The 25,021-nt window shown below is 48.1% G+C and overlaps 2 protein-coding genes across 9 annotated transcripts; one reads left to right on the plus strand and one right to left on the minus strand.

Moving 5' to 3' along the window:
• Positions 1-1,911: 1,911 nt before the first annotated feature.
• Positions 1,912-10,564, plus strand: slc2a11a (solute carrier family 2 member 11a). The gene is made up of 12 exons (XM_048983557.1): positions 1,912-2,336; positions 3,916-4,014; positions 4,089-4,249; positions 4,416-4,540; positions 4,746-4,875; positions 5,648-5,796; positions 5,896-6,083; positions 6,810-6,920; positions 7,156-7,257; positions 7,916-7,991; positions 8,248-8,375; positions 9,103-10,564. Exons 1-12 carry the CDS (start codon positions 2,313-2,315, stop codon positions 9,304-9,306), a joined length of 1,497 nt encoding a protein of 498 aa, XP_048839514.1. The 5' UTR covers positions 1,912-2,312; the 3' UTR covers positions 9,307-10,564.
• Positions 10,565-12,752: 2,188 nt separating this feature from the next.
• On the minus strand, positions 12,753-24,559 carry patz1 (POZ/BTB and AT hook containing zinc finger 1). 8 transcript variants are annotated; one of them, XM_048983489.1, is made up of 7 exons: positions 24,519-24,559; positions 22,141-23,381; positions 19,864-19,975; positions 19,563-19,734; positions 17,575-17,730; positions 14,923-15,135; positions 12,753-13,530 (listed from the first exon to the last, which is right to left on the minus strand). In XM_048983489.1, exons 2-7 carry the CDS (start codon positions 23,352-23,354, stop codon positions 13,061-13,063), a joined length of 2,337 nt encoding a protein of 778 aa, XP_048839446.1. In that variant the 5' UTR covers positions 23,355-23,381; positions 24,519-24,559; the 3' UTR covers positions 12,753-13,060. The 8 variants fall into 8 exon arrangements, with proteins under 8 accessions (XP_048839446.1, XP_048839438.1, XP_048839457.1 ...); XM_048983481.1 differs by lacking the exon at positions 24,519-24,559 and adding an exon at positions 23,526-23,799; XM_048983500.1 differs by lacking the exon at positions 24,519-24,559 and having other exon boundaries at positions 19,912-19,975; positions 22,141-23,798.
• Positions 24,560-25,021: the final 462 nt, after the last annotated feature.

Below are 25,021 nucleotides of genomic sequence, written 5' to 3' on the forward strand. Positions count from 1 at the left end.
GCTTTAGAAAGTCACTTCTGCCCTTTACCTGGCTGGTTTCTGGTCGTTCCCAGTGTCTCCTGCTTCACTTTATTCTTGTGTACTGCTGTCTTAGAAATTTTGCACACTCTTGGCATTCTCTTGATGAGCTTCAAGAGGTAGTCACCTGAAATGGTTTTCCAACAGTCTTGAAGGAATTCCCAGAGGTGTTTAGCAAGTGTGCAAAGCAGTAATCAGAGCAAAGGGTGGCCATTTTGAAGAAACTAGAACATAAAACATGTTTTCAGTTATGTCACCTTTTTTTGTTAAGTACATAACTCCACATGTGTTCATTCATAGTTTTGATGCCTTCAGTGAGAATCTACCAATGTAAATGGTCATGAAAATAAAGACAACACATTGAATGAGAAGGCGTGTCCAAACTTTTGGTCTGTACTGTATATATATATATATTGTGTGTATATATATATATATATATATACACGTGTGTGTGTGTGTGTGTGTTACCCTCTGGTTTGGAGAAGGATTCATACAGCATCAGGATAATGATGGACGTACCACAAAACTTTGCAAGCACTAAGGAGAGTGAGGAGTTCCGACTGTCGTGGTCTTTCCTCCTTAGTCACCTAACGTCAAGCCCATCGCACACGTAGGAGGGCACCTGAAGACTTAGACAGCCAAGTTCTCGGTGAGATCTTTGGAATGTTCTCAGATCGTACTGCACAACCTTGCAGAGTACATGCCAGCTCAGGTGCCGTTAAAGCAAAAGTGGGACATACAACTTCCTAAGAAATTACAAAATTCAGGCATTATGTTGATAATATAATTTCTAATGGAAAAACACATTAATTTTGACAAAACAAGTCTTTTCACTAGTGGTCTAAGAGTTTGTGTTTGTGTGGGGAAGGGGAGCGAGGGGGTGTATTTATAAGTTTTCACCACCCGATTACACTGTAACAGGACAACACACATCTGTGACACTACGTACATTCAGTCAGCAGCTATATTCAAAGAATACCAAACTTCATTAAGCACTGGGCTTTGCTCTTCAGTGGGTAAGTGTCCAAGTCCTCAGCGCTGACAGGCCTGGGGGCTCTGATTGCGAGGGATGTAGCTGAGGCAGCTGAGAGCGACTTGAGCATTGAGTAACGACCCAGTAAATCAGCTCAGCAGACCAGCAAACCAAGACAGAGAGATAAACCGAGAGCAGGCAGGTGAACAGCAAACTGCATTCTGGGCCGGATGTGATAAAGCCTTCACCTTATTCAGTTTAAAGATTAGATTTGAGGACTGTAGCCTATCAAACTGCTACTGTGTCAACCGCCAGTGCTTCAGATCACTCGTAATGTTGTTTAACAGGTTAAAAACCCACCACTTCAGGAAGACTTTGCCCGGAAAATGTAATAATTTCTTGACTTAGGTGCTGAACAGACAAATTAGTAATATATTTTAAAGACAAGTTTAATGTTTATGATTATGTAAAATCACAGTAATATATATTTCTCATAAAGAAGGCATATATATATACATTTTATTTATTATTCGTTTGTTTGTTTGTTTATTCTTTTTCATTATTCATTATGAGACTTCATAACACTACATTCCCCCACAATGCTATGTACATATGTAATTCAGACTGTCTTACTGCTAGCTTTGTCATACTGGTGCATTTTTACTATCGTTATTTTTGTTTAATGACTGCTTAAGTTACTGAGGTTAAGAACATTGATTAAAATGGGGCACATAACAATATGAAGTTTCAAATATCTGACATAGATGCATTTCATGGATATATCAGGTATGATATATTTAAAGCTTTATTTTAAAGACCAGTACATTTCCATCACTACATGCTTAGAGTGGGGTTTAAATTTAGTTCAGTAGCGCCCCCTACAGCATTGTCACTGGTAAAGAGTCTTTCGACCCGTATGACTCGTGTACTAAGTGTCCCATTTGAACTTACCTGCAGCCCATACAGTATTTAAACTGGATCCAAAGCCATATAAAGACTCCGAGCACAGACCGAATAAGCTATAAATGAGCGACAACCGCGTGAACAGTCTTTATTGTTTAGTTGTATTGTTTCACCTTTTAAAAGTTTCATTGACCGGTTGTATTTCTGATCGTTACACATACGGAAAACAAAACCCGACCCTCACGCACACGCAAATATAGACACTCAGGCACCGCCTCAAAACCGACAGTCCTGACAGAAGATCGGTCGGTAATCGCAGTGAAAAAGGCACGAAACTTGCGCAGGCTCGCCAGGTTTACTTGTATTGCTTTACCTACAAAGTAACAGTAAGAACATTAAAAGCAAACCGCGGAGCAAGATGAATGATGACCTGGAAAAAAAGGTATTTGTTTTTTTTTTTGTATATTTAAATGAATAGTTTGGTTTAGGTTAATTACTTACGTCATTTGTTACATGCGGCTGAATGGCGTGAATAACGATGCCAGTCGGATCACAGTTACAGTTTAACGCTCTTCAGCCTGAGATCGCATATCCCGACGAGATGTTTTTGAAGCTGGAGAGAACAGCTCCGCGTTTGCGCTGAATAAAACCAAACAGCGCCAACAGTCAAAACAGTCGGATTTACCACTTTCCATAGAAACGCTTATTATCGAAGACTCCCAGCAGTGTTGAAATTCCTTCTAGAAGGGATTACTTTTGGGAGTGGAATGTTGGTTGAAGAGATTAAGAGAGTAGCCTTTCATGTGGTACTTATATCAGAGGTGGAGACTCAAGTCACTTGCTCGTGACTCAGACTCAAGTCACAAATTTGATGACTTGTGACTCGACCTGGCAGAACAGATGGAAAGACTTGGACTAGACTTGGACTTGAGGGCAATGACTCAGGACTTGTACCAGACTTGGACCCAATGACTCGAGAAGACTTGAGGTCATAGTCCCCCTCTGCATACCATAAGATTAGTTTTATAATTTTAGTATGTATTAATACTGTCCTGTCTGCATTGTCAATTAGCTGAAAGCAAGGTCTCCTGAGAAAGTTTGTTGGAAAATTGCATCAATTTCTGCATATATATGTATGTAAAAACGGTGTGAAGACAACCATGAGTGGACACTTTTAACCCATCTATGCTTATAAAGAATGCACATCGTACTGTGGTGGGTTTTTTGCTGCAGCAAATTTTAATCACTAAAGGTAAAAATCTGACATAGTTAAGAACTCAAGTTACATGAGACACTTGGCATGGACTGGAGTCGCAAATTTGATTTGATTTGATGTGACTTGACTGCAAAAATGATGGAAAGACTAGGACTTGAGGGCAAATGACTCAAGACTTGACTCAGACTGCCATGTTTTGACTTGAGTCTTGACTCAGACTCGCCAAGGAATGACTTGTTCCCGTCACTGACTTATATCCATTGTTAAGATAAGAAACAGTCCAGAAATTTAGATAGGCCTATCTGAGACAACCAAGCATGGGTGAGACTCACAGGACAGGGAATCTTAATTTGGGACCATTAATTTATTTACAATAAATATGCCTCTAATTGGGGGCGGCATGGTGGTGCAGTGGTTATCACTTGTGTCTCACACCTCTGGGACCCGGGTTCAAGTCTCCGTCTGGGTTACATGTGTGTGGAGTTTGCATGTTCTCCCCATGTCGTCGTGGGGTTTCCTCCGGGTGCTCCGGTTTCCCCCCACAGTCCAAAAACATGCTGAGGCTAATTGGAGTTACTAAATTGCCCGTAGGTGTGCATGTGTGAGTGAATGGTGTGTGAGTGTGCCCTGCGATGGGCTGGCCCCCATCCTGGGTTGTTCCCTGCCTCGTGCCCATTGCTTCCGGAATAGGCTCCGGACCCCCCGCGACCCAGTAGGATAAGCGGTTTGGAACATGGATGGATGGATGGATATGCCCCTAATTCCCACAGTGCTTAGCAAACTCGCTTCTCATTTCTGCCAACAGGGTGGCAGTCTGACTCTGGCTCGGGCTGTGTGCTCGGCCGCTATTGGTGGCACATTTCAATACGGCTACAACATCGCCATCATCAATGCACCCACTGTGGTAAGGCTGAGGCCGGGTGGATGAGGGTCCTAATGTCAAGTGGTGCTGTGAACCTGCTTTCACTTTCCTCATAGGACATCTGCAGGTTTATCAATGACACCAGCTGGGAACGCTGGGCTGTAGCTCTGGAGTCCTACCAAGTGACTCTGATTTGGTCCTTCGTCGTTTCAATCTTCTCTCTCGGTGGCCTGCTGGGGGCGCTGCTTGCTGGACCAATGGCCATCCGATTTGGAAGGTAACACCGGGGCTGAATTCTATGTAATGACACCAAGTTAGCCAGACAGCCGCTGCATTGCCACCCCTAGTGGTCCGGGTACAGATCTGGGTTCTGAATCATCAGCCCAGAGATATATGTCCTCTCCCCATCACTGCGAGACCACGAGCTGTACTGTCGCCTCCAGGAAGAGGTCGCTGCTGATGAACAATGTGTTTCTGGGACTGAGCTGCGTGCTGTCGATCGCGAGCAGAGCCTCGCGCTCCTTTGAGATGATCATCCTGGGCCGCCTCTTCATAGGGATCAACGCCGGTACGCCTCGGACCTGAGGCGCCAGCTGAGTGTGTCGCTCAGCTGAAACAAGTGTCATTAACACGCCGCTTTCTGCTTGATAAATGGAGTTAAATATTCACCAGTTAGCTCAGCCTCTGAAAATCATTACTCTGCTTTGCAATGATTGATTGTACCGGTGTGTGACGGAGCGGATCATTCGGCTTGATGGCCGTCCATTTCGTAGGAGTCAGCATGAATATCCAGCCCATGTATTTCGGAGAGAGCGCTCCCAAACGTCTGAGGGGGGCCGTGGCCCTGTCATCTGGCATCTTCACGGCCTTCGGCGTGGTGCTGGGACAGGTGATGGGCCTGAGGTACGTCTAGAAGCTTATGCACAGTCCTCAGTGGTCACACACAGCCTGTGTGCTCACATGTGGTCCTGCAGGGTAATACACAGCGTGTTTCTCAATACAATGAACGCAAAGATTGTACTTGTGGTCTTGGCAAGACCTGTCTTGCTAACTTGCCTCCTGAGAATGAACTTGGGGTGTAATGATTCTTGAGATTGGTCTCATTTGGCGAGGATGCAACCCATGTGTCCTTGATATCTGAGGAGGAGCAAGGCCAACATCCGGGGATTTTTACTGCCCTCTGTACTTCTGTTCTTGAGCATTGGAACTGGTCTTCCGCAATGGAAGATGATGTCAAACGGGTACATGAGAACACAAGTACGGTCAAGTTTCGAGCACCGCCCACAGTCCCACAGAGTCGCATGCAGTTTTGTGGGGTCACTGTGAGAAAAAGAGAACTTCTGTTGTCATCAGCGGTTAGGTTAGAGTCTTGGTGTCTCAGACCACAGTAGATTAGTTTATCCTGAGGTTTCCCTGTTATGTTCTTCAGTCAACCCCTGACTGATCAATCCAGACACAAAACATTATTCCTTGTTTTACTGTACTGTTTGACAAAAACCTTTGTTTTTTGTTTATTTTGCATTGTCTGGGCTGTTCCAGTACTGCTCCAATCAGTGTGAAGCTTTGTCTAAGAATCTTTGTAGGACAGTGAAGTATGACACTGATTGTATAAATGAGCTCCGGGGTATGAGGTCTTTATGGGACCTGTGATGGTGCTCAGCCTGTCTCCCAACAGGGAGCTGCTGGGTTGCCAGGCTTGCTGGCCGTTCCTCCTGGGGAGCGCTGCAGTCCCAGGCTTCATACAGCTGCTTACGTTGCCCTGGTGCCCTGAGAGCCCCCGGTACCTCCTGATCGACAGGGGAGACAAGGACGCCTGCATCAGGGGTGAGTCCAGTGGGGGGACGTCCAGGCTTACTGCGTGCTTTGGGAATTTATACATCCGCGAGTGTTGAATTCCTGCCATCCCGCCATCCCCCCATCCAGCGCTGCAGCAGTTGCACGACTCTGATGCCGTCGATGGCGAGATGGCTGAGATCCTGCAGGAGCAGGCTGCAGCCAAGGGGGAGAGGCCCAGGAGTCCATGGGAGCTGCTCAGAGACCGGGCTGTCCGCTGGCAGCTTGGCTCTGTTATGATCGTCAGCAGCGCCATGCAGCTCTGTGGTAATGATGCGGTAAGTTGCAGTCAGAGGGGGGACAGAAAACTGAACTGTGGAAAGTATTTTCAGAGCCTGGAGAGCTCAACTGGTTCAACGTCAGCGGTTTAATCTGAGGGTCTCTGTTTCAAATACCTGTTTGGGTGATGATCTATTAAAGGTTCAGAGCGCCTTTTTGTACTTGGTTCCTCTGCAAGACAGTCACAGAAAAGTTCCGCATAGGACAGGGTGAATTCTGCCAGCATTTAGGAGGTTTTTTGAGGATAGCATGTGTGTGACTCAGTAAGTTAGAAAACTGCTTATGACCACAAGGTCATGAGTTTAAATCCCAGCACTGGCAGAGTGATGTCACTGTTGGGAACACATCCCTTCACCCCAATCACCCCAGGGACTGGCTAACTCTGCTTTCACAGTTGTATGTTACTTTGGATAAAAGTGTCTGCTAATTGAAGTCATGTAATTTCTTCATTAAACTGCGCATTCAAGCAGCTGTTCTGTTTGGAATTATTGCCAAATCCAGTAACTGGTCTTTAGCTACTTGTCATAGGTTGCATTTACCAGGCTGTAAGCTCATAGGCTGTACAAGTCGTTAAGGAGGAGATTGGTGGGAGTGATTCAAGCTGCTTCAGCAGTATCTAATCACCCAGGGTGTTTAAAACTTCCGAATGCTTTATTAAAGCCACTTAGTATCCGGAAACTTCAGAAATCTGAGTGTTAAACTTAAACCTTCTTTTCCCCATGAAGATATACTTCTATGCATCTTCTGTGTTCCAAGAAGCGGGCATCTCCCCAGATAAGATCCCATACGCCGCCATTGGCACGGGGGCGTGTGAATTTGCAGCCGTAATACTGTGTGTAAGTGTTCCTGTGTCGTTCTCCACTCTCACGGTTATTTACAAACATCCCCCATATTCTGCATAATCCTTTATTTTTTAAAATGATGCTTAAATATTATAACGAGAATGCACACACCAACATGCTTCATATACTAATTACACTGGCTCGAGAGTGTTTGATCGAGACAGCAGTACTTTTCCCACATTTCATTGGTTGTGTATGTGACCTGAAAACATTTGCTCTGCCAAATCAGAGTCTGCTTATCGAGCATCTTGGCAGAAGGTTGCTGTTGATTGGCGGTTATGTCCTCATGGCCGGTTGGTCCGTGGTGTTCACAGTGGCTCAGTCATTCCAGGTATGAACGTGCCATGTTTTGTGGGCACCCTGTGGGTCCCCTGCTTTCCTTTCACAGTTCAAAGACACACGATTGGGCTAATCAGTATCTCAGAACGGCATAGTGTGTGAGCTGTGGTGCATGGCACAAGTCTTTCTTATACCGAACCAAAAAAATAACAAAAAGGTTGATTCAGTTGATTAAAGAAAATCTATAAAATAAGCAGAGTCACATTGATTCAGTCATTTTTGAAATATTGTTTACCTGAAATATTAATCAGTTTAAATGGCAAAAATAAAAATCATGGTCGTCACTCTTGACAAACACAGATATGATTGAACACACAATAAGAAACGATCTGAAGAATTCATTTAAGAGGATCCCAGCAGTGCAATAAAATCAATCAAAAAGCTCAACCAAGGCTAATTTATTAAGCCCCAAAAGCCAAAACCATAAAACTCACCTTCAATTTCAAGTTGATTATGTATCACTCCAGCAGTCACAGATTTGGGAAATCAATATAGATCATATCTGCAGATCTTAGTTCTCAGTATTAAGAACATCCTACTTCAGTGATTTTTAGAGACGTTGAATTGATGTGATTGAGGTGAAAACCATGCATGTGGCTTCCAGAGAGTGAGACTGAATTCTCCTGCCTGTTCTTTCTCATTGCAAACAGAGGACAGTGGACTGGATGCCTTACTTATGCATGACTTGCATCTTCGCTTATATACTGAGCTTTGGGATGGGGCCTGGTCAGTACAGATGTTTTAATGTTCATTAATTTGATCACACCTACCAGTTTTTTAATCAAAATCAAACTGCAGTACCTCTTAGCATTAACTTTACCAGTCTGTCAGGGTTTCCCCTGGACAGAAAAATTTGTTTTTACCCTAAATTTTCTCTATATTATTAACTTTTAACTAGATGAAAAATTTGCTGCGATAAGGGGCTGAAGAGAGTGGAGAGAACTCATTGGTCTCATTGTGTCTGTTTATCCCGCCTCCCCAGCTGGAGTGACAGGCATCTTGCCCACTGAAATATTCAATCAGGCTGCGCGGCCAGCTGCATACATGATAGCAGGCTCCCTGATGTGGATCAACTTCTTCATGGTGGGGATGGTCTTTCCCTTCTTAGTGGTGAGTGATCCCCCACAAACAGACCCTGATATTATTTCTCATGACGACAAGATGGCCGCCAACAAGGTATCAGCGCAAAACCCCAGAATCTCCATGCAGGACGCTGCTGCGTGCAGCTCCCAATTATGACCTTCACGCTTCAGTTTAATTCCTCTTTATCATCATCCAAAGGTAAGGGATGGTAACCAGCAGAGATGCAATAGGTTAACACTAACTGCCCCTAACTGGTCTTTAGACTGCTGAACGTTGTTTTGATGCTCATGTCCTGCTTTAATATTTCTCAACTCAATCCTTGGGGATGCCCGACAGTCCATATTTCTGCTACCTTCCAGGTACATCGAATACGTGGTACAAGTTTGCTGGGAGCTGGGAAGGAGCAAAAATGTGGATTGTCATGGGGATCCTGAGGACTGGGTTGAGAAACACTGTCCTTCATGACACTACTATGGTGGAGTCGGGGGGTTATTGTCCTCGGAGAGCAGTAATAAAGGCTCTTGTTAGGGACATTTCACACCACTGCAATGAAACCAGGCACGAAGGTGCAAGCAGGGTGCAGTCTCTGTTTCAGGCTGCAAGAGTTTTCACCTGCCTTCCAAGTTCAATAGTCCTCAGCATCGTTCAATAATCTAATACCAGCACAGGATGTATTTGACTGCACCACAACCTGACATTTCATGAACACAATTCCTCCTTCCATCAAGTCTTCCTTCCTCTGGTGTCTCCCCAGAGTGAACTCGGCGATTTCTGCTTTGTCCCCTTTTGTGTCGTCTGCCTGCTGGCCTCCGTTTACGTCGGCTTTGCTCTGCCGGAGACTAAGGGGAAATCACTGCAAGAAATCGCCTGTGAGTTTGATAAGCTCAATTTCCCAGGCCGCCAGAGGATTCAGGCCTTCTACCAGCTTGGGGAAATCCTTCACTCGACAGCCTTGTAGGTCACCTGCACCGTCCTCTCATTCGCCAGCAGGGGGTGCACTGGGGCCAGCAGGTCTGTGACCAAAGCGGTAGGTTCCAGTAACAAGCTACTTCCATTTGTGTTGCTGCCTTCTTGAGGATAATTAGACTTAAAGTCTGAGAGAATTTTCCATAGAACACTGAAGCTTTACGGCAAAGTGCAAAAACTCACCCTCACTGTCAATATTGTACTGGCAACAAAAAGGTAAACATGTCCCAAGCATTAAAAACATTTCTGTCGTCCAGGTTACTGTGCTGCTCAGGTACTTTTTGCAGTTGGTTGATTAAGTAGTTCAGCTCTCATAAGATCAGGTTACATGGGTGACTCTTCTAAGAAGAGCTCTTACAAATTCACTGATGTCAACTAAGTAGCTGTTCAGAAGTGCTCGAATGACTCCATGGGTTCCAAGGGAACCTTATAAACTGTATACTGTATTTTTACATTCCTGAAATAGATATGCTATTAACTGGAGCTTAAAGCTTAAAACATCTAACACTGTTTTCTAAGGTTTTGATGCTACTGTCAGCCACAGTAGATAACCTAAAACTAGGTCCTCTGAGGCTACTAAAACCGGAGGATCTTAATGTATGAGTCTGCATGTACAGATGAAGGTCGTCAGATAGATGAGGAGGGCAAGACCAATGAAGAGCTTTGCAGGTGATAAGTATGAATTTATATTTCATCCTGACAGTAACTGATAACCAATATTAGCCATGAAATTGAGAAAAGTGGGTGGATTTTACTTGCAAGCAAGTAAGCAAACGGGCAGCTTTGAACGCACTGTAGATATCTGGAAGGGAACTTAAGCAATGCGTCGCAATAATCAAGGCGAGCAGTGATGAAGGCCTGGACTAGTGTTTCGGTGTCGGTAACATTGAGGAAGGGGTGGAGGTGTGCAGGACCTCATTCTCGTCAATTATCAAGTCAGGCAGAGCAGACATGAATTGGAACCAGCTAGAATTCTTAATTTGAGTTTTATCAGAACATTGAAGTCCGAGGTCATACAGGGCTTGACGTCACAAAGGCAGTCATTTAGTAAAGCAGGTGGCAGGGACGTGACTATCAGCATAGCAATGAAAACTCAGACCATCACGATGAATGATACAACCCCATTCACATCAATTTCCAAATCAATGGACATTGTGGTCAGCTATACTGGATCTACAAAAGGTAGAATGTCTGTGAATCCACTAAACCCTAAACGTGAAAAGGTTATTAAAATTTAATTACGTACTGGATCTAATCCTAATCCTTCATCCTGAACTCACTCGTAGTTACAGGGAACTGGAATACTACAGGGATAAGGTATGATCTGGGGTGCTAATATGGGGAAAGCCTCGGTTTCACAGCGATTGCAAGAAGCATCCTGAGAAATGCAGCTTCCTTTATCAGAAAGATCCAGGTTCCTCAGCCCACCAGACACCAGAGAGTTTTACATGGACAGCTTTTATTTAGTTCCAATCTCCGCCATAAAGTCAGAGACTACAGACTCAGAAAACAGTGTACAAAAACCAACATCTATAGAAAAAGTATGCTTATAATGAAATATCAAAAAAATAGTAACTTAACGTTAATAACCAACAACCTTGAGGAAAAAAATAGCCATAAGATATAACATTTCCAAACGTACGCCCAGTTCTGTGTACGCACATCTGTACATGTGTGTAAATGGTGTTTGTTGTACATTTAGATCTAGACATTTTTCCCCAGCTTATTCGCTTTAAAACCACGGTTTGTAATCAGTATTTGGAAGGCACTTTGCAACAGACCAAAACACATATGAGTTATGAAAAAGCAAGAGAATGCATGCTGTCAGTGAGTAATGAAAGCCGGTCATCTAACACTAACGACGACAAAAACGCTCAAACAGCGGTCTCCCAGAACGCTGGCCATGCCCCTACCGACCACCACCACTTAAATAATATAATATTACTCACTGGAGCATAAATATAACATTATAACTCAAAATTAAGAATAAATTTAATTTGAGAGACAGTTGTGTTATTCACCCCAACGTCCCAAAAAACAATAATAAAATCAGTTTGTACAGTCAGGGAGGACACACACCCAAAGTTCACACACAGAATCCGCCGGGCCCACGGCCTCTTCCAGTGGCTGGTTGAAGCCCAGGCCTGGGGATCCAGCTTCCTCCATGCAGAGCCTCCCTTAGCACACGTCCACAGTGCAAACAGCCACCCTGCCTCCCCTCCAGTGTTTCACACCCATCCCACCCCATCAGAGCAGAGTGCAGGGTTGGCAGTGGGAAACAACACCCCCCCCCCCCCCCAAAGTTACAAAATAATAAAAATTAAATAAAATAAATTTTTTTTAAATTTCAATCGTCCCATCTGCCACTTCTACACAATTTCCTTGTGACTCTCCTCTGTGGGTCTATGGAGCAATAACGGCATTTATTTACAGAACACACGTTGCTCACTCACTCTCTCTCTCTCTTTCTCTCACACTCACACACACACACATATAAATATACACAGACATATATGCATCTTATATACGTACACACAGACACGTGTGTATGCATATGACAATCAGAACAGTAAAATCTTATAAATTACGGAATGTACACGTTAATAGAATGAACTTATTTTTCAAATAAAGTACTAACAGAGTCTGGCTTAGTTACATTCTGGAGGCATACGTTAGTGGCTCTCCCTCACTCTCACTCTCAAACACAGAACATGAGGAATGAAACATTTACAGCATCCAATAACACGCCTGTTACCAAACCATGACAAATCCAAGGTGCGAAATCACGTTAATGAGCTGACAGACATTCCGGGCCCCAACCTCCACACTCCAGCTTCATAAGAACAGCTCGAATTAAACACCCTGAATCCCCAAGATGGCCTCCACATGTTCCCCTCCAGCTGCAGTCTGTCCTCCTCCGCCTGTCTGTCATCACGGTGTGATGTCATCGTAACACTGGACCTTTGCCAAAAGGTGCGGAGATGAGAGTTTACCAGCACGGTTGATCGGCACAGTCACATGTCACTCGATTTAGAGACCAAGAAGTGCTATAGTGATGGGGACTGATGGACTTGGACCCTCCCAGCAGAACATGCAGACTGATCGAGCATCTGGAAGCGATTCCTTCATGTTTTCAGAACGGGCGCCAGATGGGGTCGCGATCCAGCAGTGACTATGGCAGCAGACTCCTCAAACCACACCCTCACGGCAGCCACACGAGATGCCCCGAGCTCCCACAGCCGAGTCCCCATTCTGTGTTACTCTAAATAATTAGGGTTAGCATTTCCGCTGACTGACGCTTGCTATGTGTGGGGTTGAAGCCTGGTGCTCCCCACCTTGTCGTCACTCTGACAGAGCGAGGATCCACAGGACCAACACGGATGCTGTGCGTGGAGGTGTGACTGAACACTGCATGTAGGCTTCAGGACGGATGGGTGGGGGGGGGGGGGGGGGGGGACCTGTTATGTCACTAAAAATCACATCTTCGTGGTATCAAGGGGGAGCTTGTTAAAAAGATGATACCATCTGTTCAAAATTAATAAGCCAATATATGAATATTTATGTACACTTCTCATACAAACTGGCCCAAAAGTGGGTAGTTTGCGATCCACACACTTATAAAACCCAACAAAATAAAGATTCTGGGCAGGTAAAATCAGCCTCATTCCTGTACCGCCTGCCCCTTGCAACTCCCGACACCAACCCATGCGGCGGTGGGGGGGGGGGTGGTACAGGCTGATCCGAGTTCATTTGCCCCCCATCCCCATGCTGCTCTGACCAGCTTCTGTATCAGCCAGGGAGGAGGCGAAGGCCGATTGTACAATCTGAAAGCCAAATGACTCCAGAAGGGACATGTTCTGCTGAGGAGAGAAGGGAGACCCCAGCGAGGGGGGCAGGTCCCCGAGGGCGGCCCCCGCCCCCGAAACCCCTTTCTGAGCTCCGCCGTGTACCCGCTGCAGGTGCTTGTTGAGGTAGGACTTTGAGCGGAAGGCCTGGCCGCAGTCGCTGCACGGGTGCTTCTTTTCAGAGTCCGCTTTGGCTTTGCCGCCCCCGCCTGTGGATCCGGCGCCCCCCCCGGGGCAAGGGAACCCGCTCAGCCCAGCATCCGGCCCTTTACGCTGAGACTTAAGCTCCCCAACGTCGGAGAGCTCTCCAAAGGAAGTATCCGAGCTCCCGGAGTCCTGGTGAGGACACTTGCTGACATCTTCCTGCCCGTCTAGGAGAGAGAGGAGAGAGTGGGTATTACGGCGTAAAAGTGGCATACCAACTCCCCCAGCCACACAAGCCTTCAGCTAACCCGCAACACCCATCCCATAGAAAGAACTACACAGACCAGGCAGTGGACGAAATCACGGTTGGGGAGACTGCTGATGCCAGGGGGCAGGTGAAGGTTCTAATGAAACAGTAAGACAGATGGACGCCCCCAGAATATCGGTGGGGTGTGACCCAAAACTAGGCCAGTGCACAGCCCCAAGTGTGAGCCTGACAGTGTGGGGCTCAGCGGGATAGCAAGCCGCGCCAGTGATCAGGAGGTCGCCAGTTCAAATCCCAGGGTCAGCAGTTATTTCACTGTCGAGCCCCCAAACAAAGCAGTTAACCCCTAAACAGCTCCAGGGTCTGACGCTCAAGGAAAACATCATCCGATAGACAAAATATACACGTAAATATGAGAAAATCCGCAGAGAGCATGAAGAGCGACTCACTTATGGAATCACGCAGATCTGCGGCGACGGAAAAGCCACAGGAAGCACCGGCTGCTGGCTAAGGGCTCCTCCTCACAGGAGGGACGCACAACGTGTTACACACTGATAAGCACGTGACGGCGACGCTGCGTGTACCGGGAAGGACGTCCACTCAGCATGCAAACACAGCACATTAAACACGGGACAGGCTCCGCGCTGCAAAGAACGGAAAACAGGTGTTCGGTTTCTATCTGTGGCAGGGGGCCGGAAGTGGGAAGCGGCTCAGCGCTCTCTCATGTTGGGATCAGCAAACCTGAGACTTGGCTCAAGGCAGAGACACCATCCGCCGTCATCCTCTGCTGACACAGGACCAGTTTAGGAGGCAAACTTACCTGTGAGTGTTACTGCATGTGCTACAGGACTGTGCCGAAATATAATGCTGTGATGACTGATATCCCTAATTTGCCTGCTAGTCTGCGCTCTCCAATCCCCCTTCGTTATTCCTACTGATGCTTCCCTGTAAGCCACCTTCTAAACATACATCAACATATGGATCAAATGCTTTGCACAAACAATACTTATTTTAATGTTGAACTAGCAAAATGCCCCCTTCACACTACTGTCAGGGGTCTCGAGTCCGAAGAACCCCAGAAGCTCTCCAGCACCGTGGACTCCAGCACGAGCGACCAGCCAGTGCACAAACCAAGCGGGCAGACCGTCTGTGAAATGCGGGCCGTGTTTCTGCCGTGAGGAGCCGACGTCTGCTGGTGATGCGGCAGCTACCAAACCCTGAGACGTTCGTGTGACATGAGGACCCCCCCCCCCAGCATACGAATCACAGTGTTCTGCCTCTGTTGGCAAGACTCTCCTTCAAGGCCCAGAACCCCCCCCCTCCTCCCCCACCCCCCCGGCCCGGTCGTACTGACCTGCAGGAGGCCCTTGCGGGGGAAAGCCTGGCGCCCCAGCAGCACGGCACTCCCAGAAATAGGGAGCTCCCCCAGGCTTGCCCAGGAGGAGCTCGGGCTGTAAGCTAAGACTGGGGGGGCAGGGCGGGGGCAGCACCGGGGGCCCAGCCAGCCCGCGGAAACGGCCCTCCGCCTCGGGGAATGCGACCAGCAGCCTCCGACTGGTGCACAGGTCTAGAGACCGAGGGGGGCGAGGAGGATATGGGGGAGGGGAGAGAAGGCCGGGGAGAAGAACAGCACAAAGTCAGCGGCGTGACTTCACACGAGAGGGGGCCGCCGGCACGGCAAGGCACATGCGGGGCGGCGCTGCTGCGATGGGCGCGGGGGGCGACGGTGCCGCTTAATCACACGGTGGGATGTTAACGAAGCCGAGAACAAGGAAGCTTTTCCCTTTATTACTTGCCAAGCCAGCAGACCACCCCGTGGGGGGACCCTAGGCCGGGTCAGGGCCAGGCCCCCGCTGATGGAGGGCCCTCGGCTCTCACGTAGAGACCCCCCGCCAATTTCCCTCTTAATGCACTCTGTTGCTCACTCTAAAACCCCACATCTCCATCCCGCAGCCAAGCGGACCCAGACCCTGACGGATGAGAGGCCTCTCGGCCGCACTACTGCCCCCGTCGGCCCCTCGAGAGGTCACCCGCCTCAGGATTGTTCACATTCCAGGTGGCCCCGCGGACCCCAAGCCGTGCGGGATTAGCACGTTAGCTTCGCGGTTCACCTGGCCCTGGCCGCTCTCTGACGAGGGACTGCCGGCGAAAGCCCCGGTCTGTGAACAACCCTACTTTCCGCTTTGGTGGTGCTACGGGTCATGCAGGCGTCAGAGAAGCGATCCAAATGAGATTTCAAAAGCAATTTCAATGGCTTGAATGTCTTCCAAGCAGTTTCAGACTGCTTACAGAGATCAATTTAACACCCCCTTAGCACTGAATTTGCACAGCATTCCTGTTCACCCTGCCCCCCCCCCAACTACGAGGCTGCTGGTCTCAATGGCAATAATATTTTGAAAAAGATCCGTTAAATACAGAGAAGAGACAATGGATAAAATTAATATTTACATCTTAAAATATGAGCATGCATATTAGCATGATGCTAACAAGCTAAGAGGCTGGTTGCTGCACTGAAGATGGAAAAGGAATAGACAGGTTTGGCCATGCCAGGTAAAAAGAGCACGAATACAGCCGTACCAGCAGGTTACCATGGCTACAGCTGGGGGGGGGGGGGGCATGGGCAGCGGCCATACATGCACAACAACAACTCTAGGGCCAAATGGAAAGCGCAGACAATCATGCAGATGGCCAGCAGAGGGCACACTTTTACAGCATAGCTGTGTCAAAGTGACAGCCCCACTCAATCCTCCACTTAAGCACGATGATGGTGCACAGGCAGGAGACTCAGAACAGGATGTGACATCATCAGTATCATACACTCCACATTCTACCAATTTCATCTCCACATTTCTCCTGTTCTTTATAATACACATTTAAAATACTGAAATTCAAGTACGGTAAAACCTCGGATTGTGAGCATAATTCGTTCCGGAAACGTGCTTGTAATCCAAAGCACTCGTATATTAAAGTGAATTTTCCCATTAGAAATAATGGAAATTCAGATGATTCGTTCTACAACCCAAAAATATTCATAAAAAATGTATACAAAATAAAGTAGAAATACATAGAACAAATTAACCTACACTTTACCTGTCCCCCAAGAATCGTGGATGGTGTGAGGGAGACGAGAGGAGAAAAGGACGGTTATTTTGTAGGATGACTTTCACTATAACTAACGGAATCACTGCTATCTGTTGGCTCACTGGAATCTTTTTCTTTGTGTGCGACTAACAAGGAACCAAATCGAATGACAGCTGCTTTTGCCTCCTTTTCGATTTCGCGGAAATGTGGGCATTGTCATTAAACAGATTCATCACTCGCACTGCTACACCCTTATTCGGGTGGTGCTTTTCTACTATATTTTGACTATACGAGTGAGGCATGCCGACTGAGGCCGAGCATGGGAGACGATCACCCAGAGAGAGAGAGACAGAAGAACCATCGGCTCAGATGTGATCACGTGACGCTCGGTAGACAAAGTGTATACGTAATACTCGCATTGCAAGACCTCGCTCATTTTTCAAGTTAAAATAAAAAAAAAAATTATAATTTCCTCATCTTACTTGCAATCCGAGGTTTTACTGTATCACTTTCCTGTTCTGTTCACGGATTCGGAATTAGAGCAGACTAAGGCATGTGTGAGGCCATGTGCACAGAATCCAGGGCCCAAAAACACTTACATTCTCATAACAAACCTGCATTGATGTTTCATGACACAGCTTTTTTACACCTTTTAATTCAGCCCAAACTCTGGGCTCATATTTACCTGCCCTGAGCTTTGAACATACAGACGCCAACCGCATGGCAGCATCAGGCCCACTGACATCAGAAGCGGGATCCCAGGGCCTCTGAGCCCCCCTCCTCAATATTCGGGGGGGGGCGTAGCAGGCGGTTGTGTGTCAGCATGTTCAAAGTGTGCTTCCCACTTCGCCCCCCCCCTCCCCCCTCCCCACGAGCATCAGCGGAGCGAGTGACAGTGAGACAGCGATGCCACACGGCTGCTTGCCTTCCACTGCGCACGGGCGTCCCGAGTGGTAGGGGGTGCCATTGTGCGTCTGAGACTCGCGGGGCTCGGGGAAGGGGTGCGCAGTGGCAGCAGGGAGCAGAGGAGTGCCGTGGTGCGTTTTTACATGCACCTTAAGGTAGGAGGCAGTGGAGAAACCTGGGACCAGGACAAGGAGAGAAAACAACCACAGCAGATTTACAACCAGTGCAAACGAGGACAGGAAAACCGAGCTGGCGGCAACACACACACACACACACACACACACGAACACACACGAACACACACACACACACACACACTTCCTGAAAACCACAACCCTGGTTTACATGTTTTCCAAGACTAATCTAAGGCTGACTGCCATCCCCAGTGTCACTTTTAACCAGATAGCAGCCATTTCTCCATGCTTTAAATTGAACAGCCATTTTTAAACAAACATCTTCTTTTGATTGCAGGAACAGGGGATAACAGTGGCATGGCTGGTGATAACTGGAAATCAGTGGGGTCACCCAGGGTCGCCCCAACCCTTTTTGCGGCCTTAAGCAAAATCTGAATTGCAGCTGGGGAGGAGGGTTGTGGCTTGGGAGTCGACTATAAATTTGGTCCTAAGGGGGGGTGTGGGAGAGGAACCAGATGACAAAATTTGCCAAGCATGGGATAGGGGGAAGTGCAGACATTTTTTTATCTGGATCCCTGAAAATATTCCGCTTTCTCCCCCCTTATGGGCAACCCTGGGTTCACCAACAATTGACCAGTTAACAGACCCTGACCTCAGGTCAGCCAACTCCACAAGATGAAACCTTGATCCCCAAGAACATAAAGCGGCCAAAACCCTCCCCTGTGCATTTCCACTTGGGTCCATTGCACAGGAGCACCACCAGCCTCATGAGAAACCTGGATCAAAACACAGAGCGAGATGGTGATGCTGTTCCATTTACACAAAGTCGTACGCCCTCAGCTGCAGAGGCCTTAGAGCGGACAGAGCAGACACAGAAGAGGATCACTCTAGGCCAAGGCGCCAAGATATTTTTCCTCAAATTCCATCAGCTACACAAAGCCAAGGCCTACGTCCCCTGACCGGGAGATGGGTGGGGTCCCCATCAATAAAATTTACAGTGCGTAGGGAGTCCTCAGCCATAAAAGTTCCTGTGCAAATAGCGGTCCCAGCAATAAAACTAGCTGAGCGGGTGGGTCCGTGATCGATCCTGAGGTCTGGATGAAACTGCCTTTCGGTCCAGATCCCCCGTTCCAGACCATGTGTCCATTTCATAAAATGTAAATATTCCTCTTTTACAGCCTAAGATCGCATCCATCTGGATAGTGTAAGCGATCTCCCAAAAAGCTGTTCCCATAAGCCTGACCCTCAGTCCCTTCTTCTGTCAGTCCAGCCTCTAGCACTGTTAGAGTCGGAGGGTCGTCCAGGAAGCCTCCCGGCTCTCAATCAGGCGACAGCGCAAGCATCCACAAACTTCCCAGGACTTCATGTATTCCAATCTGACTACACCCATCCTCGGAATCCAAATCGGTTCCCTTCTGAAAATACCAGCCCACTCATACCCCACTCAACGATCAGACCTGAACCCAGTGGCCTAAAGGCACTGCGCTTGTTAAGAACTGTTTGTATATTTAAGGTACTTTCACATCTGACACCACACTGAATCCACCAGGACCAACCACAGGAGACCCTAACTACCACAGCCTGGCTGGTTGAGGAACACAGAACCTCCGAGCTACACAGTTACGCAAGATTAAAAAAAACAAACACACAGAGAATTAAGAATTAAGAGAAAAATTAAATGAGAGCAGCAAATTCCGATGTGGAAAAAAACAAAGTGTCACACGTTCAAGCACCCCCCCCCCCCCACCCACCCACTCGTCACATGTTCCAGCACCCCTCCCACATCAGTCGCAGGTTCGACAGCCCTGCTGACTTCCGCTGCGGGTCCAAGCACCCCACCCGGGTCCGAGCTCCCCGCCCCCGCGCCCATTACCTTTGTTGCATATGGCACAGTAGTTGTGAGGCCCCTCGCTGTGTTTTTTCAGGTGGTCCGTCATGTAAGCAGCCCGCAGGAACTTCCCACACACCTGACAGGGGATCTTGTCTTCGTGACAGGCCAGGTGGGACCGCAGCCGGTCTCGTGTGGCAAAGGAGGCGTTGCATATCTGGAGTGATGGGGACGTCCACAGAAACAAGGAAGAATCCTGAATACACATCACTCACAGCTCTGATGGGAACGTACTAATAGCCCAGCATGGCTTTGAAAACACTTTGATTAAAACCCAAAGATTTACCTTCAGAGGCTCCGGACAGGTCGCGACCCCACCGCCTGATGTACTCACCTGGCACTTGTGGGGTCTCTCTGACGTGTGGACCTGTTTTATGTGTCCGTTCAGATGATCTGGTCTGAACACAAAAGGGGCAGATATGAGACTCTGGAAATCAGACTGATGTGTTTCTTAAGAACAAGAGAAATGCGTGACCCCCAAAGCGTTAACACAGAACTTATGCAGCAGAGATCTTGAGGTAAGTGCAACCCAAGACGAAATAAAGCACACAAGCACCATGTAAAATGGATGAATGGGGACAGTTTCGGAACAAATGAGAACCTTAATCCAATTAAGCAGTAGAGAGACATGAAACTCACACCTCCAGGGTTTGGTAGGAGAGCCCTGCCTCTCCTCTGAGTGTGGAACTTGCACATTCTCTCCATGTCACCTGGGTTTCCTGCCACACTCTAAACTTGTCTCTAAAATTCCACAGTGTGTACATGTGCCCTGTGAAGGACTGACATCCTGTTCAGGACATACCACTGCCAGACGATACTTGGGATAAGCTGTAAAATAAGCTGTCAGAAGTTGGATGGATGGATGGATGGATGGATGGATGCATTTTTTGTACAGCCTTCAGGAGGCACAGAGGGAGCACTGAGGCAAACCCTAAGATGAAGTTAAACTTACAGGGAATGAGTAAATACACAAACAAACATAATGCACCTGTTGAAAATAAAGGCATCACTCTTTAATCTGAGACTGCAGATTAAACTGAAGTCACACATGGACATAACCTCACTCTTTAAAATGTATACTCCATACATTTAAATGACAAATGACAGAGGACATACCCCCCCCACACAGAGGAAAATCAGCAGAGGTCTCTGCATCGGAGCAGTGAAAAAGTGAGCATGCAGGTGTGCGGGAGAGCTTAGCTGGAAGACAGGCTGCGGGAGTTTCAAATGTGGACTATACATTCACGAGTGTAAAAGGCAGTTTGGCAATTCTGGTTTGACATGTGGACACAAAATTAGCATCCAAACTACCTGAACACACACACCCTGGATACTGAGTAGCAAAAGCCAGAATACAAAACACAAGATGCTTAAAATGCCTAAGGGATGAATCCTGGACTTGGCAAAACACCACAACTGCAATTTTAATTAAGCAGATATCTGTGGTTCCTTGAGGGATCTTTAAGAGTATCACATCTGTGAACCATGTCACTGAGTGCACAGCCACTCCCCAGCACCCCCACCCATATGGCCCCTACATCATAAGGGTTATATATCAAGGACCAAGCAGATTACAGTGACAGACATTTTTTTTTTTTGATTGATTGATTTGATGAGACTGCACAGGTTTGCGTTGGAAGAAAACAGTGGAATATCTCCCACCTGTTCCTAGACCACAGCCAATGAGCATGCAGCTGTCAACTCCGCCCACCGGGGGAGATTCCAGGTGTGTATTAGGGGACTCTATGCAGATGTGCAACTTGAGACATTTTCACTCTATTGATAAGCACAGTGTGTCGGATTCGCCTGTACCATACTGATCATCTTCACTGAATAAGGAAAAATATATAATCTATCAATCCATCCATTCATATGCAGTGCTAAAGGCTACAATGACATGGGGAGTAGATGTGCACCAACATGCTAAAACAAACATCACCGTATGGTAATAACAAAGAGCCTGAAGGCTACTCATTACTGCCCAACTTCCATAACGAAGGGAAGCAGTGAGATCCATTCAGCCAGCAACATTTAAAGTAATCGGACCTGGAGGCAGAAAGGGCCACTTTGCGCCTTGATAGAGGACACAGCTTGCCGAAGTCACCGCTTGCTCGGAAAAGACAGAGTTGTTTCTATATTGAATGGAGCCGAAGGGACCTTTAGACCCTCTGACACATTAAAGGTAACAGTATTCACTCTCCCTGTGTACATCTCGCCCGAAAAACACAGAGGACAGCATTCTGTCAGTAGAGTGTCGCCTCCATCGCCGGTGTAAATTGCCCACAGCAAGTCAACATATTGCTATCCCACTGAGAGAGACACACACACAGGAAGCAGCCAGCATATCCCTGGAGACATGGCTCGGCATCAATTGGCCCCAGTCGCGATGCCACCAAGACGGAAGGAACTGCTGACTATGACAGCCCCACACGTGGCCCCATAGCTGCGTCACACCGCGCGCATTTCGCCATGACATTACCTGATAATCCTTCATTCAAACTCATGCATATTTCTTGGTCAAACGCACAGCAGGGGAGCCGACAAAACTTCACGGATCACTTACCTGGAAAAGCCCTTCCCGCAGCTGTGGCAGACGTACGGCTTTCCCACAGAGCCGTCGTGGGAGCGCACATGGTAGGACATCCTGTCCTTGCGCTTGAAGCGCAGCCCGCACACCGGACAGGCGTACGGCTTCTCGCCGGAGTGCGACAGCTTGTGGCGGTTCAGGTGATACACGTCCCGAAACACCTTCCCACAGATGTCGCAGCCGACGTGGCGCCTCGTCCGCTCCCGCTTGCGGCCGCCGTCAGCGGCAACGTGCAGCACCACGCCGTTCTCCAGCAGCCCAGCCTGGGGGTGGGCCAGCAGCCCGGGGCCGCCCACGCCCACGGCCGCCGACGCGTTCCCGGCGGCGCTGGACGCTGCATGCTGCGCTTCGTGGTTCCGCAAGCGCACTGCCTCGGTGAACACCTTCCCGCAGACACCGCAGGGGTAAACGCTGTGATCCTTGTGCGCGGTGTGGTTGAACAGCACCGGCTCCATGGTCGGCACCTTCTTCGGCCGCCCCCTGCCTCTCTTAACGGTACCCTGAAAGGGGTTCCCGGCCAGCTCCGCCTGCGTCCCCGGCGGCCTGTCGACGGCGTGTAGCGCCGACAGGGCGGATTGGGAACCACCGCCAGACAGCACCGACCCGGGGGCATGGGCGCCATCCACGTCGTGGGTCTGCCCGTTGCTCCCGAAGGCGGAACCGTTGGCCAGAAGTGCCGCGCCGTTGGACATGTCCAGGGGGACGGGGTAACCCAGGTCGGCGGCCGGCGCCGTGCGAAACAGGCTGAGGTCCCCCCGTGTAGGCGGGACCAGGATCTGCACGTTGGACTGCTTGATCACCTCCTGGCAAATCTCGATGACCGAGCGCATCAGCAGGAACTTGGCGGCAGTCATCAGCTCGGGGAAGCACTCCAGGCGCACCACGATCCTAGAGGTGTACGCGAAGTCCAGGATGTCCTTAAAAACTTTGGGGCTGATGGTGTGCATCTCCAGCTCCTTGGTCTCGCCGTCCTCCGCCTGGCAGCTGAACACAGACTCGAAGTACTCGCTGCAGGCCGCCAGCACCGCCCTGTGCGCCGGGAAGCTCTCCTCGCCGACGCGCAGCACCACGTCGCAGAAGCGGCCTCCATCTTTTCTCTGCGCGTTGAGGTTGTGCAGCATCTCGGCGCTGTGCTTGCTCACCTGGTAGGTGTAGGACGAATTCCACGGCTGCTCCGCTACCCTCTCCATGTCCTCTTCATCCACAGACGGGCGCGTCTGCGAGCGGGAGGGGGGTGGGGGAGAAAACTTTAAAAATCTACACAGTAAACACGCACGGCGACCACCACTCTTCAGCTCTTTTGCATCTAAAATGTTTGCACGGGAAAAATGGCAGCCCCCCAGCTTCCTGTGAACTTTGACCTTTGTTTAAAGGGAGGGGGTGTCGCTGCTTCTTGTATTTTTCCTCTGAGGGACGACGGCAATGCATTTTCACCGCATGCCAAAGTCGGCGAGTGGAGCTGAGGGCGCCAGTTGAAAAGCCGACAGTAGGCTGCGCGTCGCTCCGCCGAGCCGAGATCTTCCTGTTTCCCCTCGCCTCATACGAGAATTCACATCCCAGCCTTTTTTTCTGTGCCCCCTCCCCTGAGCGGTTCCCCTCCCCCATCGACACATACACACGTCGTGTCGCTGCGCTCGCACAGAACGACTCGCCCAGGCACAAGTGAAAATACAGGTTTTATAAACATTGCACCTGAATTTATAGGAGTTAAAAATGCAACAAATTAAATAAATCTTGAATTAGATTGTTTGCGTATAGAAATGGTATCCTCCAAAAATGTCCCTGACAAAATGGATGCATATAAGAAAAATGGTGATGACCTCCCCCGCAGGTTGTCCCAGACATCTTATAGCTCGTACCACCTAAGCCCTCGTAATCTTTTATTTCACCAGCGTCCTTTCTTGTCTACGACCTGTGCGTCGCTGTATCTGCAGGTGTTACTTTCTCTGAAAACTGTCAGTCTTTAGTTGGTGGAGTTCGGTAGTTTATTATTTAATTACACATCGTTTTTGATCGTTGTTTTGCACATTAAGTGAACAGGAAAACATACGAGGTGAATTTATGTCCCTTACTGGCACCTCTGAAGCTATATTACTTCCACTCCCCCTACAGCTACTCCTGTCAAACTGTCACGTTTAAATATGAAAAGGTTATATTAAGGATGTGAATCATATTATAGTATGCGTATTAATACAGTTACACAAAGCCATATGCAGTCTTTCGATCTGTATAGTGCAATACTTGTTAAATTATGCATTATTAAAACACAATACAGAATCGCAATATCACGAAGCGTGGACAGCGCTCCAGTCCAACAGGCGTAAACATTTAATACGGTCCGCCGTCATGCGTACATTGTGTCTGAGTGCACATCTATCCCGCTTTGTAAACTGAGCGATCTCCACCGGAATTGACGTCACTAAGAACGGTTGCGCAGAATCCGCAGGCGACTGCACAGAAACGTCCGCCTGCACAACACGTCTGATTGCCGTGACACTGAAAAGCTATTCACGGCCTTGTGCGGACTGCGTGAACTCAGCCGGAATTTGCGTCACCGTGGATACCAACGGCGCTTGACACCTGCAAACTGACTTAAATCGAGTTTGTGTGCAGTCGGCTGTCCAGGAGGTTTAGTTTTCTTTTGGACTTTCAGACTTTTATCCGTCAAAATTCTCTTTAAGACGGTTTCCATCAATATATGTTTATTTAATTGTTGTATACAGGCAATGTAAATTGATGCGGTCTGTCTGCATCTGCAGAAGGTGTAATCTTAACTCTGAGGTAAACGCCACCCATGGCATAACTTTGAAAAACTGCTAAAAAAAAAAACGTGGGCAAGGGGCTGAGATCTAATAGT

Source organism: Brienomyrus brachyistius, chromosome 2 (assembly GCF_023856365.1).
Source record: "Brienomyrus brachyistius isolate T26 chromosome 2, BBRACH_0.4, whole genome shotgun sequence".
Lineage (NCBI taxonomy): Eukaryota > Metazoa > Chordata > Actinopteri > Osteoglossiformes > Mormyridae > Brienomyrus > Brienomyrus brachyistius.